The sequence below is a fragment of the Odontomachus brunneus genome, unplaced genomic scaffold (genome assembly GCF_010583005.1).
Source record: "Odontomachus brunneus isolate Ranch 3 - 2012 unplaced genomic scaffold, Obru_v1 Obru_scaffold_120, whole genome shotgun sequence".
Lineage (NCBI taxonomy): Eukaryota > Metazoa > Arthropoda > Insecta > Hymenoptera > Formicidae > Odontomachus > Odontomachus brunneus.
Genome location: NW_022639570.1, coordinates 510,282 through 525,781, shown reverse-complemented (window position 1 = coordinate 525,781; position 15,500 = coordinate 510,282). Strand labels below are relative to the sequence as shown.

The 15,500-nt window shown below is 29.3% G+C and overlaps 1 protein-coding gene and 2 long non-coding RNA genes across 5 annotated transcripts; 1 reads left to right on the top strand and 2 right to left on the bottom strand.

Moving 5' to 3' along the window:
- The first annotated feature begins 7,259 nt into the window (after positions 1-7,259).
- On the top strand, positions 7,260-9,490 carry LOC116849599. Of its 2 annotated transcripts, XR_004379169.1 has the most exons (5): positions 7,260-7,517; positions 7,754-7,862; positions 7,924-8,004; positions 8,087-8,573; positions 8,995-9,490. It is a non-coding gene; the product is annotated as an uncharacterized LOC116849599 (long non-coding RNA). The 2 variants fall into 2 exon arrangements; XR_004379168.1 differs by having other exon boundaries at positions 7,924-8,573.
- Positions 9,491-9,993: 503 nt separating this feature from the next.
- On the bottom strand, positions 9,994-12,023 carry LOC116849600. Its single transcript, XR_004379170.1, has 2 exons — positions 10,589-12,023; positions 9,994-10,521 (listed from the first exon to the last, which is right to left on the bottom strand). It is a non-coding gene; the product is annotated as an uncharacterized LOC116849600 (long non-coding RNA).
- Positions 12,024-13,161: 1,138 nt separating this feature from the next.
- Positions 13,162-15,025, bottom strand: LOC116849602. Of its 2 annotated transcripts, XR_004379171.1 has the most exons (6): positions 14,806-15,025; positions 14,450-14,625; positions 14,232-14,367; positions 14,010-14,153; positions 13,459-13,654; positions 13,162-13,362 (listed from the first exon to the last, which is right to left on the bottom strand). XR_004379171.1 is itself a non-coding variant. In XM_032826926.1 (5 exons), exons 1-4 carry the CDS (start codon positions 14,911-14,913, stop codon positions 14,052-14,054), a joined length of 522 nt encoding a protein of 173 aa, XP_032682817.1. In that variant the 5' UTR covers positions 14,914-15,025; the 3' UTR covers positions 13,162-13,654; positions 14,010-14,051. The 2 variants fall into 2 exon arrangements, 1 of the variants encoding a protein (XP_032682817.1); XM_032826926.1 differs by having other exon boundaries at positions 13,162-13,654.
- Positions 15,026-15,500: the final 475 nt, after the last annotated feature.

Here is a 15,500-nt window from a genome sequence, read left to right as displayed (position 1 = left end):
CATTATAAACCAATTTTACAAAAAAAATCGTTATAAATAAACTTTACAAAAAAAATTGTTATAAATAAATTACAAAAAAAAACTCAGCCAAAAGATATTTGGAAAAATATTATTAAAACAATCAATTCAGATCAATTTATTCAGATCAATTGTACTTTTGTAAATACTCTATTAAAAAATACAAGACAGTTTTATATACTCTTTACAAAAGAAATGATATCATGAGGTTACATTCGCCAAGTGCGAATGATTAAACATTTTTTAATTTTTTTTATAAATATATGTGGTTTTGATTATATAATATATTTATAAATTAAATATGTTATTAATATATTAGTAATATATTGTTAAATAAAAAATAAAATAATTACAGAAATACAATAATATTAAATTAATAATTAAAAAATTATATAATAACTTACACAATAAACCTTCGACGTACCTTTTTTATAGATAAACGGTTCTGTTATTTTAATGATACCTATACAACAGTTAATATCAATTAAAAAAATCAACATACTTATTGGTATATTTAATTACGATCCAAACATGCAAAATGTGCTTTTATATATATATATATATATATATATATATATATATATATATATATATATATATAAAAGCACATTTTGCATGTTTGGATCGTAATTAAATATACCAATAAGTATGTTGATTTTTTTAATTGATATTAACTGTTGTATAGGTATCATTAAAATAACAGAACCGTTTATCTATAAAAAAGGTACGTCGAAGGTTTATTGTGTAAGTTATTATATAATTTTTTAATTATTAATTTAATATTATTGTATTTCTGTAATTATTTTATTTTTTATTTAACAATATATTACTAATATATTAATAACATATTTAATTTATAAATATATTATATAATCAAAACCACATATATTTATAAAAAAAATTAAAAAATGTTTAATCATTCGCACTTGGCGAATGTAACCTCATGATATCATTTCTTTTGTAAAGAGTATATAAAACTGTCTTGTATTTTTTAATAGAGTATTTACAAAAGTACAATTGATCTGAATAAATTGATCTGAATTGATTGTTTTAATAATATTTTTCCAAATATCTTTTGGCTGAGTTTTTTTTTGTAATTTATTTATAACAATTTTTTTTGTAAAGTTTATTTATAACGATTTTTTTTGTAAAATTGGTTTATAATGTTTTTTTGTGTGGCAAATACTTCGCGACTTAATTCCTAGAACACTTTAAGAATTCGTGAGGAATTAGGGCTAAAGGAGAAAACGAGACGTAAACGTCGTAATCGTAGACGTAAAATAAGGTAGAGGAAAACGTAAACGTAAGGCTAATAGCCTTTCATGACTTACGTTTAAGTTTTTCTCTGCCTTATTTTACGTCTACGATTAAGGCTCCTGGCCCCGGAGCCGAGAACTCCGAATCGATCGCAGAGCCATAGTTAGCTGTGGTGAGAATCACAACCTTATCCAGTGTAGCAACTACATGATAAATGCGATGAGGTTCTGTTTCATGCTACGACTGGTATGAGTTAAACAAAGACGGACAGCGAATATCTATCTGTCCTTGTCTGACTACTGGCGAGCTACAATCGCGGCAGCAGCACGAGCCTGCAGCGATCTTCTCGCTTGCGCACACACATACACATATATATATACACATGATTCATTCTCTCACCCGTTCTTCTTTTCGCGCGATGCCTTACCTAGAAAGAAATATGTATGGAAACTTGGGATGACTCGTACCAATCCAAGTATCAGTGGGCACTTATAATAATTGTACTAATGTATTTCTGAACGTCATATATAATAAAAAATATAACAAAATTCTTAATATGATAAAATTTAATTAGGACAACGTATAGGTAACTAAGAAACTAAGAAACTTACAACTTTCCCAGATAGCACATGGAATTTAAAAAAAATTCAGTTATATGTTACGAATTCTCAATTGATTTTTAGGTGCAAAAAGAATTTTTTTCACTGACCTGTGAAGAATAAAATGTGAATATCTCACATGAGACAAGTTTTATGTTACAATTATGAATACATACTTTATAGACGAAGATTTGGTGAAAATTTATGGAATTAGAGCGATTAAAAAGTACATTTTCATCACTTTGAAATGTTTGTATTTTAAATATTGTCCAATTTTGTATTTTAAATATTTTTTAATATGGATAATTTACATTTTCTGAGACAATAATTGCAAGTGTTACTTTATATATTTTTATTTTAACGTATTTCGCAAGAATTTGTAGTATTTGTAGTATTGTATTTTCTCGCTTCTGACATTATTAAAAAGAGACAGATGATACGAGGGGCCAGGAGCCTTAATGCAATATTGGGATAGACATTATAACAATATATAAAGTCCATATTAACAAAATGTTAAGATTAGGCTCAAGGTTACCTTATAAAGATGTTGAATGTAAAATTTGTAATAAATTAGAAACAAATTTTGAAACTGAACAGCGACATGTAACTGAAGAATAATAATTACATGTAACTGAAGAATAATAATAATATTGCAATAATTATGTTTTCTTTACTGGACAGCGAAAGTAAGAATTGGTTGTAAGTCTCTCAATCACTAATGCGTTATTGTTCACACTTTTTTTTTCATAATCATGTATAATTAATTGTAGATTTTTATATTAATAATTTTGTTAAAATTATAAGTGCTATTGTTCTATTATTGTGTACATGTACACGCGTACGTATTTCGTCGGCGTTTTCAAGCATGTTGAAATGTATAGAAAAGTTAGTGCTCGCTAATGGTAAACAAAGATATATTGACACGGCGACGTGATTGTCAATCAACAGACAAATTCCATAATCATTCTATCTGTTACCGCTTGTCTATAATGGAAGTAAAGTACGGACTAAAAGAAGTTTCTTACAGTCCGTACTTTACTCCTACCATTGACAAGGTCAAAAGTTTTATCTGCAATGTACGGAGTAAATCGTAAGAATTGGCTAATCATAGTCGATTATTACAATGATCGGGTATGGTTACAACGATCGGATACGGTAAATTGTTACTGACAATATGTATCGTACACCATGCCTTAGGCGATGACAGACCCAAGTCACATATGAATGGCACATTGGCAAATGTTGCGTGCTATTTATAAAATAAAAAATATTTATAACAAACATGATTTGAAATCGCTAAAGTACACTTGTAAGAAGTTCCGAGTTCTAATTTTTTCCGTGGGCAAACAATGCAAAGCCTTATTTTACGGCTTTGCATTGTTTGTCCACGCAAAAAGTGAGAACTCGGAACTTTTATTGAATGCACTTAAGCGATTTCAAGTGCTGTTTGCAATAAATATCTTTTTATTTATAAATGGCACGCAAGAATTGTCAGTGTGGCGTTTGTCGTTAACTCGTGCCTGTCTGCTTGCCTGTAGTGAGACAAGGAGAGATTATCTGTCTTCGTCTAACTCACGCGCTTTCTTACGTGAGTACGCTTTATTTCACGGTTCATTTTACGGCTTTGCATTGTTTGTCCACGCAAAAAGTGAGAACTCGGAACTTTTATTGAATGCACTTAAGCGATTTCAAGTGCTGTTTGCAATAAATATCTTTTTATTTATAAATGGCACGCAAGAATTGTCAGTGTGGCGTTTGTCGCTAACTCGTGCCTGTCAGCTTGTCTGTGGTAAGACAAGAAAAGATTGTCCGTCTTTGTTTGACTCACGCCACACGCGACATATAGTACAGAAAGAAACCTATTACCGACATATGACGTGCAGCGCCATTATACGGCAAAACAATGAACTCAATGGAGTGAGAAAATGACATATACTGCAGTATAATACTGCTCTTGACAGCCAAATTTTTTCTTGCGAAATGTGGTTATATTATTTACTCTAGTGGACTTTTGTGACATTAGACATATTGTGGGAACCTGTAAAATATTCCGAGTTCTCGGCTTTTCGTGATATACAATACGTGGAAGCATAATTTACACTCGTTTGATCAGCTGTTTGACCACACGTTTTCTCGCGTAGACAGGCCTCATTTCACTGCTTATTTTATGACTTTGTATGAATTGCCCAAGGAAAAGGTGAGAACTCGGAACTTTTTACAAGTATGTTGAAGTGATTTCGAGTGCTGTTTGTCAAGAATATCTTTTTACTTAGATATGGCACGCAAGAATTCTTGACGTGCCGTTTCTCGCTTCTGACGTCATAAAACCAATATGGCCGCGGCGAGGGGCCAGGAGCCTTAAAGCCATCACACACAAAATTCCGTAAGAACTTAAAACGTAAGTGTAGAGAAATCGACCAATCCCAATCGAACACTCGGCTCTCCGTAAAGCCCATTCTACAATTGCGTGAGCGTAGTGTGATCATAAGAGTCAACCAATCCGAATGTTTTATTTACTGATTGTTTTATTCTGATTGGTTGTCGTAATCACATACAACCACTTACAACCACGTTCACGCAATGTAGAATGGGCTTGTAGGGGAAATGGGAATTGTAGAATGGGCTTAACTCCTTCATTATTACGAAGAGATGAATACTCGATTGGGGTTGGTCGATTTCCTTACGCTTACGATTTAAGTTCGTACGGAATTTTGTGTGTGATGGCCTTTACGACGCTTACGTCTCGTTCATCTGCCTTAGCCTTTACAAATGTTTTGTTTATAGCAACTACTTTTTGCGCCTATATTCAGTACATACCAGTAAGTGTATAATAATTGATTTACATATTTACATATAAATTGTTTAATTTATTGTTATTCACAGTTATTTATATTTTGTATAATTAATTATATAGTTTTATATAGTAGGACAAAGAAAAGGAATTGGTGTTAAAATAGCTTTTTATAAATAAAATGTTCACTTGTATCAATAATAAATAGATTTATGCGAAGTATATTTTATCCTTAAGTTTGTATTCATGTTTCTAAAATTCATATACAGTTCTAACAAACCCAATTGCATTATTTGAAAGCCATTTATTCTTGGATTTTTAATTACATATTTGAAAGTGCGCTTTACTTACATTTGAAGCTCAGTTAGAATAGTATATACCCAGCGAAAAATAATTCGTTGATTGACGTCAAAATGACATCAAAAAGACATCAAATAGACTTTGAAATCGTCAAACCGACGTCAATCAACGAATCATTTTTCACTAGGTATATATAATGTCACTAGGTATTATACATGTCACAAACATGAAATCTTAAAAAGCTCAGTGGAAAGAGCGGTTGTCTGACAAGCGGAAGACCCGAGTTCGATCCTAGCCAAGTCCTGATGTTTTTCATCTCATATGGCATTAAAAGTGGACAGATATACACAAGCACCGGCCAAAGTTTCTAATCTTTCTTTCGTGTGGATGCAATAAAATTTATTAAATCCGAAAAAATCTTTTTGAGTTGAAGTAATTCTATATGAATACTTTAAGAAGTTCTGAGGAACTCCAATCATGGTGCATGTAACTTCCTAAATCATTCTTATAGTATTCTTCCACGAATTCCTAAGGAAATACAATTCAGGAAAGGAGAGAACTTTAGGAACACTTAAAGAATGCATCGTGCTATCTAGGTAGTGATCAATGATAATTAAAATAGTAAATTATAAAATTAAAATTATACAATTAGTATACGATTTTTTTTTAAAGATTTTTAAAGATTATATTATTTGATATTTTTATTTATCAATTGCAGACACTGATTTTGTTTACATGGCAGCTTAAAATCGGTTTAGTAACTACCGTAGTTAGTGAACTCTTGAATCCGATTGGAGTATATTTCTAGATCTAAAAGAATATACCAATCGGATGCGAGAGTTTACTAAATACGGTTGTTACTAAGCCGGTTTTAAACTGCCGTGTAAACTTAGTCATTGGGCGCATTCAGTAGAAAAAGCGCTCAGTGAGCAATCAACAATTATTGGTTCTTGCTATTAGATCCCTAAATCTAGACCAATTACATTGACAAATTACTCAACTGTTGTGCAACTGTTGAGTAATTTGTCAATGTAATTGGTCTAGATTTAGGGATCTAATAGCAAGAACCAATAATCGTTGATTGCTCACTGAGCGCTTTTTCTATTGAATGCGCCCATTGTTTTTTATCATCATGGACATATCTACCTGGAAAACTTGCAATATTCCTGAACTTTTCTTCTATATTACTCTTTATCTTCTATATAACTCTATTATCTATTCTATATAACTCTTTTATCTTTAGTAGGCTACTATATTAAAATAGGTTCTAATTGTAATATAAGGTATATCCATTAGTAATACGATTGGTAACAGTTGATGTTGCTATATTAAATTTGTCCCCAATTTGTGCCATAGATATTTCAGGCCAAATAATATAAAGCTATTTGTTGTATTTTTTGTGGCTGCATAGGTTGATATCCTCCAGTATATATCTAAAATTATATTCCTATTATAAATTTTTTTGTATTTACTACAGAATTTTTAAATTAGTGTAGACAAAGACTTCAAAAACATAGAAAGTTTTTTAAGTATAACTAAATACAGCATTTAAAATAAATCTTGTCTTATATTCATAAAATACTGTTAATTGTATAATTTGTTTTAAATGTAATTGAATCAGTCAATATTTGCTATATATATGTAATGACATTAAGCATTTAACAATGATGCTAGTGCAATAATTATTTGTTACATTCAATACTTCTGAAAAAAATATCATTGTGGAAAAGAAATATATTGTGTGAGAAAAGTATATTATTTATTGCTTACTTGTTGCATTCCTTTTTGACGCATTATTAAATTCAACAACTGTTTAAATGTTACACGTTTCACTCTAGAAGTCATAAAAAGTTGTTTTCCGTATATAAATTAATCTATACTTCCGAATACAATTCAGGGTAGCGATCATGAATCTTTCACGTGAACTTCATTTTCATTTTTCACTTTTCACTGTGTTATTTCACATGAAAAGTGAACAATGAAAATATGGAAAGCAATATTTATGTAATATAGATTATTATAATTAAAATGTAATTACAGTATACAAAATGTAATATATAACACATTAATAAGCATTATACAACTTAAGTTTATAATTATAATATAATATAATAATACAATATGAGTAAATTTAATAAATGAGACGAACGTTAACCGTGAAAAGTGAATTCTCAAAACGTGAAATATTTCACGTGAACTTTCAGTTCGCTCATATATGTTCTTCTTTACATGTAAATTGTGTAAGTTTCCATGAAAATTTTTAAGCATCAAGCGATGTGGTAAAATGTGAAAAATAATGTAATACTACACTCGCATATTATGTACAAAGTGAGTAGAATTTCTTATAGTGACTTTAATTTTTATAGTTAGAGTTATACGACAATTGGCATTTGACATAAGAATCCTACGTCCATTAAAAAAGAACAAAGAAAGCCAATTGAAGCGTGAATTTAAGATACGCATCGTTAAGTATATGCAAAGTTAAGTATGCACAGAAGTTAAAGTGCAATATATTATAAATTGTATGCTTGCTGCGTTACTTACTGTAAAATGTAAGTTTATTTTATGTATTTATTGCATGTATTTTATGTATTTTATGCTGTTAGAGTGACGTCTTAATGATATTAAATAATGCTTTAATAATGTCTTTAATGTCAATAAGACATCACTAAAATGTCAGTTGACGTTATTTTGCTATTTGGGATTATATCAGGTCATATAATGCACTAGATATAATAATATTTAATATATAATAACTATTCATAAATTATATAATACTATATTACAGAATGAATACAACACAAGAACAAAAAGAAAAGATGTTGCAATGGATGAAATTAAATCTAGATGTAGCAAGAGGTAGATTGCGTAGGAAAGAAGAAAGCAAGAAGCAAATGGTAAATATCTGTTACAGTGTTTGATAAAAGTATAATTATATTACATGTATTATAATTGTAGGCAACATTACTAGAAGACTTATCAAACACAATGAATTCCGCTCACAACGGTCTAGTTAAAACCAGTTCTGAATGGTATAAGGTATAAATCAATTTTCTTTTTCCTATCATTCTTATCAATAAATATATACATTTCAATTTATATAATTTTATTTGAGTTATAGTTACATAATACATATTTTAACCGTGCCTAATACATATTTAAACCTACGGATCGAAAAGAAGACGCAGGTCCGACTGCCACGTAAAATGTGTTAATGTAACATACTTGTTTTTACAGTGTAGGTTAAATTAAATTAAAAGTAGCTTATTTTATGTTTCAAGACCTGGAAGGATTGGAAAATGTACATCTTAAAGAAGGAAACAAAGCGAAGAATTTATAGTGTACAAACAGGTGGAGGCTCACCAAAACAGATTTTTTTTCTGATTTGAAAGAAAGATTATTACAGTTTTTAACTGCGGAAGCAGCTGGATTAGAAGATATTCCACAAGGAGGGATATACTTAAATAAAAATATAAATTTTGGTTCGCAAAAATCTAATAATAGCAATATAATGGAAAGAGAATGTTCATACTTTGAAGAAAATGAAAATGTCGCACCGTATAAAAGATTACGTCCAAATGTAAACACAAGTGCCACTAACTTTAAAGGTATGATGTTCGGGAAAACAAATCACATATTAATTTTATTTGTATATGATCACGTAATTATGCATAATTATATATCCTCACAAGGAAGAATTACTGTTATACAGATATAATGAAAGTAAATTCTTACGCTTCTAACAACATATGATGTCGAGGTTTAATTAAACGTCGAATTAAACTTAACTATTGTTTTTTTTTTATTTAATATTATTTTTTTCGTGTGATTATATATAGCTATATATGCGATCATATACGAAACATTTATTTTTAATTTATATATAATCATATATAATTTATATATAATTTTATACAATTATATACGAATTTTTCCGTGGAACGCAATATTATAATTATTATATAAAATTGTATGTACTTAATATGTTAAAATTAATTTTATTTAATACTTTAATACTTTATATTTCAGAACCGAAATTACAATCAATGACTAATAAAATGATTTTATTGCAAGAAGACAAAATAACATTAAAATAAGAAGAGATACATATACAATGTGAGCTTTTGGAAATCCACAGATCAGCGTTAGGTGAATTGCAAAAAATACGGAGTATCTTGGACACATTTGGTTCTTTGCAATAAGCATAAAAGTAGTTTTAGATTATACATAGCAAAATGTTTTTTTTTTCATTTAAGTGTTAATTCTTTTTTTTTTTTTTTAATTAGACATATATTTTTCTGTTATGTTTAGTTGTTTATAACATAACAGAGCTTGTTTATATGTCAAAATAATATATTTATGTTTACGTAATATATAAAAACTTTATTTAAACATATGACTGCAATCGAAAGTACAATAATTTGTTATAAAAATATTATTTTTAAATAATTAGTAAAAGTAATGAAAATATATGTGATGTTATTTAGTTCTACATTACAGTTTAGATTTATATATTGCAGCAGTATTACTTTTAGTTTTATATATTGCAACAGTATTACTTTTTTTCTATTTTATTACAAAACATTTATATTGGAAAGTCATTATAAATTATATTATTATAACATATGAATAAAAATACTAATGTAATATGTATAATATTATTTTAATATTTAAAATCCAAGTAGATATTTAAAACCCAAAAACAAGAGTATAAACATTTTAATAAGTACTTCTATATTTTATTTTTAATTAATTCAATATAATTGAATATTTTTAATTAATTTAATATAATTCAATTGTCGTTCATGTTATATATTTATAATATATTATAATAATATATTGGTGCATATTCTTATATAATCTCCTATCTAATGTAAAATATATGCATATCATACCTAATAGCTAAACATTTCTTCGTGCATTAAAAAATTGTTTGCATATAATTATCAATTGATATTATAGAGAAATGTGGGGCATAAAAAATAATAAAATTTAACATTTTACAGATGTAATGACATAATTCTATTGTATTCCTACAATTCTGTTTTATTCCTATAAAACTGCTTTACTTTTACAAGTTTGAATTATATAGATAGTAAAAAATAGCATAGATAATCAGAGATATTTTCAGAGATATTTAATTAAAATAATATAACTAAAAAACTCTTCTTGAGTATATCAACATTAACCTAAGGACAATTAGAGTTCACGCACAGGTTGTATAGTGCTATTATAAACTATTAAAACATAGTGACACAATCTCGCCATGAGAACAAATTTTATTAAATATCATACGCGTTTCGGTCTCATTTCACAGACCCTCTTCAGTGATTACAAGTAATGTTATAGTGTCGCAAAAAATAAAAAATCGCAAAAGTTAACGTTAACATTGGTTGTTACAGAATTGTCGCTACAAATTTTTTGTCTACGGGATTCGGAAGCACAAACATAATATATCATTTACACAATGAAATGTTTCATTTTTGGAAGCTACCGACAATTTATTCCGAGACTGGTCACTCCATCGCACGTACTAAGATGCTGTGGTATGATCATCTAAAAAACGTATTCAGATAGAGCAACCAACCCCAATGTGAGGGAAAAACAAAATAATGATATCTACCTCGATAAAGGCCAGAGAGTTCCGGTGAGATGTTATGCCTATGAACGTGCACCTCCGAATGCCGCAAACAATACAGAATCCAGTGTTTATATTTACTTCGTAACCGCAAACGAAATACGATCTAAGTCAAACCGAGTAACATGTTGTAACATTTTCCTAAATTCTCAGTGTCAGTATGAGAATTCAGTCCATGCGTCTGCATTTTTATAAAAATCATCTCTGCAATCATTCTTTTATAAAATAGATGTTCCTTATGCAAAACTTTGACATTATCCCATTTAAATTCGTGGCCGTAATTAACACGGTGCTCTTGTACGACAGAGAGATGCGAAGTAAGGTCTCAAGGTAGTCGTTTATGTTCAGATACACGAGTGGAGAGCCTTCTGCTCGTCTGACCAACATAAGACGAGTCACAGTCTCCGCACTCTAACTTATATACAACGTTATTCAGAAGATTCAGAGGCAAAGCGTCTTTATGGACACGAACCAGACCAGAAAGCTTGTTCATAATACTGAAACATGAAACCTTATTAAATTCTTTAAAAATCTTACTGATTCTATCTGAAATCATTCCCAAATATGGAAAAATATTATAAGAACGAGTGGGTAACAAGGAAGACGAAGATGTACTTGGTGGAATAATATTCATTTTTTCAATTAGTCGAAACACACGTCTCCTACAGATTCTAAGAATAAATTCGATGGGATAACCATTCATAACCAATGTGTGGAAAACAAACTCAAAATTTTTTACATGGAACATTGGATGGCTCAAAAAAATTACTCTATCCACTAACCCTATGATTGTACCAATTTTATGCTGTATAGGATGAAAGGAGTTGTAATTAAAAAGGCGGCCAGAGTAAGTAGGTTTGTGGTACCAATCAAACCTAAACCTACAATCTACAATTTTCATAGATGTTTCCAAAAAAACAAATTTTGCCTCTATCGCCAAAATCAATCGTAAATTGAAGGCGTGAATGAAAAGAGTTAAAAACATTTAAGATATTCTCTATAGAAGTTTCTGGAGCAGCCATAACGATGTCGTCAACGATAATAAAAAGGTAAACAAATCTCTATCGTCTGGAGTGCTCTTTCCTCAAGGTCTTGGAGAACAATATCAGCTATGATTGGAGAGAGAGGAGAGCCCATCGGGGTGCCAAAGGTCTGCTTGTAAATACAGCCATCAAAGCTGAAATAAGAGGAGTTAAGGACGAATCTGAGCGCTAATATAAACTCATCCCTAGGAATCCTACAAGCCACTTCCAGAAAACTCCATCTTCTCAAGACACCATCCATAACCAACTCAAGGGGAACGTTAGTGAACAATGAGATCACATCCAACGAAAACAATCTACAGTGTTCCTCCATATACAAATTAGCCAAAGAATTAACCAGATCAAAACTATTCTTGATCCTGCTCTTAGGTACAGGGATACTGGTAGAAATCAACCTGTGCAAAAACAAGGCTAAATTATATAGAGGACTATTTATAGATGAGACAATTATCCTTAAAGAGTTGTCCGCCTTGTGAATCTTCGGAGAACCATAAGCACGTGGAAGAGTGGCATCGCTCGATTGGAGAAACTTATAAACCGAATTATCGATGTAGGACTCATCCTTCCATCTTTTTAAAATGTTTTTTAATTCGGCTATTATTTTTTTAGTAGGATCTTTTTCAACAAGCTGATAAGTATTAACGTCCTCCAACTGTAACAACATCTTTGCAACATAAACATTCCTGTCAAGAGCAACTGTAACATTACCCTTGTCAGCCTTCATAAATAATAAATCTGGAAATGACTTAGAAAAAGTGTGAAATGAGACCGAAACGCGTATGATATTTAATAAAATTTGTTCTCATGGCGAGATTGTGTCACTATGTTTTAATAGTTTATAATAGCACTATACAACCTGTACGTGAACTCTAATTGTCCTTAGGTTAATGTTGATATTTAATTAAAGTTACGAAAGAAAATCGCTTAGTAACATAAAAATATATATAACAACAATACATAAAAATAATTTTATTATTTTCACTTTATATAAATATATTAATGGTTACTACGAAGAGAGAGAGGAGCAGCAAGAAACATAAAAAAACGTTTAAAACAATATCTAATATCTTTAATCTAAAAATATTGTAATAACTAATAACAGCACGCAGTAACAAATATTTAACAGTAATAACTATAAAACATATTTCAACAGTGCATCTTTTAAAGATTTTTTACAATAAACTGTCAATCATAATAATGTATAACGCATAAGGAAATGAATCTATCAGATTTTTCATTTCTATCCTGAATATAAAGTGAATGATTCTGATTAGTCATTTCCTTATGCATTGTGCATTATTATAACTAACAGCTTATTGTAGAAAGTTCTTTAAGAAGTTATCGACAATTTCTGAAAGTTGTATTTTTTTTTAAATAATTCTGTTATTCTTAACACTCAAATTCTGTTTCATCATTTATTAAAAATTAACATTAAATTATAACACCATCCAAATTATCCAAAAATAAACTTTTATTTCATATATATGTATCAAAAATTTATTACAAAATAAATATTTAATTTGTCCCATTTATTTGTTTTTTTAAGTAAAATGTAAGCGTATGATATTTTCTCGAATTTCGTTGCCATTGTTTGCTTGGTCATTAATTATTATATTTCTTTGCTCTCTATCTATTTCATCAAAATAAATCTCCGGCTGATGAACATTATAAAATTTGGCAATATTCTGTACACGAAGCAAGCGTTAATAATAAGAGCTGAAATCATAACATTTATTAATATTTTAATAATTTAAATGTAATATATAAAAATATATAAAAGTATGTATATTTGTACAAATATATAGTTCTTACCAGCAAATTCTGAGAGTAATGCAAAGTTCTTTCTTTTCTGAGACATCTCCACCGACCTTTCAGCATTCCAATAGCTCGTTCTACGCTACTTCGAGTCCTTATATGAGCATCAGTGTAACGACTTGATGGTGTTCCTGGACGTTGCCTTAATTTCATGAGGTCATGAGGTAAGGTAATAATGGATATCCTGAATTTCCTATGATATAGAGATTATTATAACATATATTATAATAAGAATATGTACTAATATATTATTATAACATATTATAAATATATAACATAAATAAATAAATAAATAAATAAATAAATAAATAAATAAATAAATAAATAAATAAATGTATATTATATATTAATATATTATTAATATATTGTATATATTATAAATATATAACATAAATGACAAATTTCATGTATATATCCATCAAATGCGTATGCTTTTGATGGATATATATATGAAATTTGTCATTTATGTTAGTAATATGTTATAATAATATATTAATGCATATTCTTATATAATCTCATACATAATATAAAATATATGCATATCATACCTAATAGCCAAAAATTTCTTCTTCCATTAAAAAATTGTTGTTCTAAATGTAACGATATAACTGAAGTATTCCACACACGTGAATCGTGAGTTTTTCTCCATGTGCACTATTGACTGCTAATATTTTTCCATTGAAATCGCTAACCTTACAAAATATTTTATAAGAAATAAAATTATGTTTTTAAATTATGTTATGTTCTTGTATCTTAGTAATTATACTTACTATCATGACACTTGGTGAATGATATAATTTCCGGTTTATATATAAATGTTCCCTTTCTTTCTCTGGAGGCCAAATAGCTATATGTGTACCATCTGTAGCACCTATTACTCCCGGGAAATTACAGTGAATCAAAAACCTGAAATAATTATTATTATCGTTAAAGATAGTTATAGTTATATTGTAATTATTTATTATAAATTTACTGTTGTTTAACCAACTCTATATCAAAATCCTCTATTGGAAATTGAATCCATTGTCTCATAATTTGATTTAATGCTTGTACAACGCTATGAATCGTTCCAGATATCGACGCTTGGCACATACATGACAGAAAATCCTGGCCGATACGACGTTGATATGAGCCAGAAGCGAAAAAACTTAGACATGTTAAAATCTACATAGAAAAAAATATTTATTATGTTGCTAGTATAATTCTAAAAATATATAATATTAAAGATACAATACAATACATAAAAGCAGTAGCATATAAATATCAATTTTCATTTAAATACTGTGTATCCTTCTAATGTGCTTATATTTTACTATTTTTTTTTTTTAATACAGATAATGTTACCTTTAATTCAGGAGGAATTGTTATTGCTTTTCTTTTCGGAGGTAGATAGGGTAATAAATCCAGACATAATTGTCTTGCTGCTTCTCGAGATAATCTAAATAAGTTCATATAATACAATATATACTTATGCAACTGCGTTCTGTATTCACTGCCAGTACTGAAAATCTATAATATATGTAGTATATATAATCTCAGTAAGCAATCTGCGCGCAGACTGACGTCAGACTGTCGACAGGATCTGTCGAATCCGAGCAGGATCTGTCAACAGATCCATAGACATCTGCGTCCCCAATCTGCCGCCAGACTGTTGACAGGGTCTGCGAACAGACTCTGACGACAGACTGGCGGCAGATTGCGCGCAGAGCCTGTCGACAGACTATGACGGCAGATTGGCTGCAGATTGCGCGCAGATCCTGTCGTTTCGTAGGTTCTTCAATTAAATTTTCTCATAATTTTTCATAATTACTCATAGAATAAGCGCTTTCTCATAAATACTCATAAAATACTATGACAAAAAAAATTTGTCTACATTATTTTTTCATAATTTTTAATATTTTCTCTAGTGAGATTCGAACTTGAACTGAAGACATCTTTTGGATAATCGTCTGTCGCCTTAGACACTACGCCAATACCTCACTTGATAAAAAGCGCTTTGTATTGTCCATTTAAAGTTTAAGGAAGAAAAATATTATGTT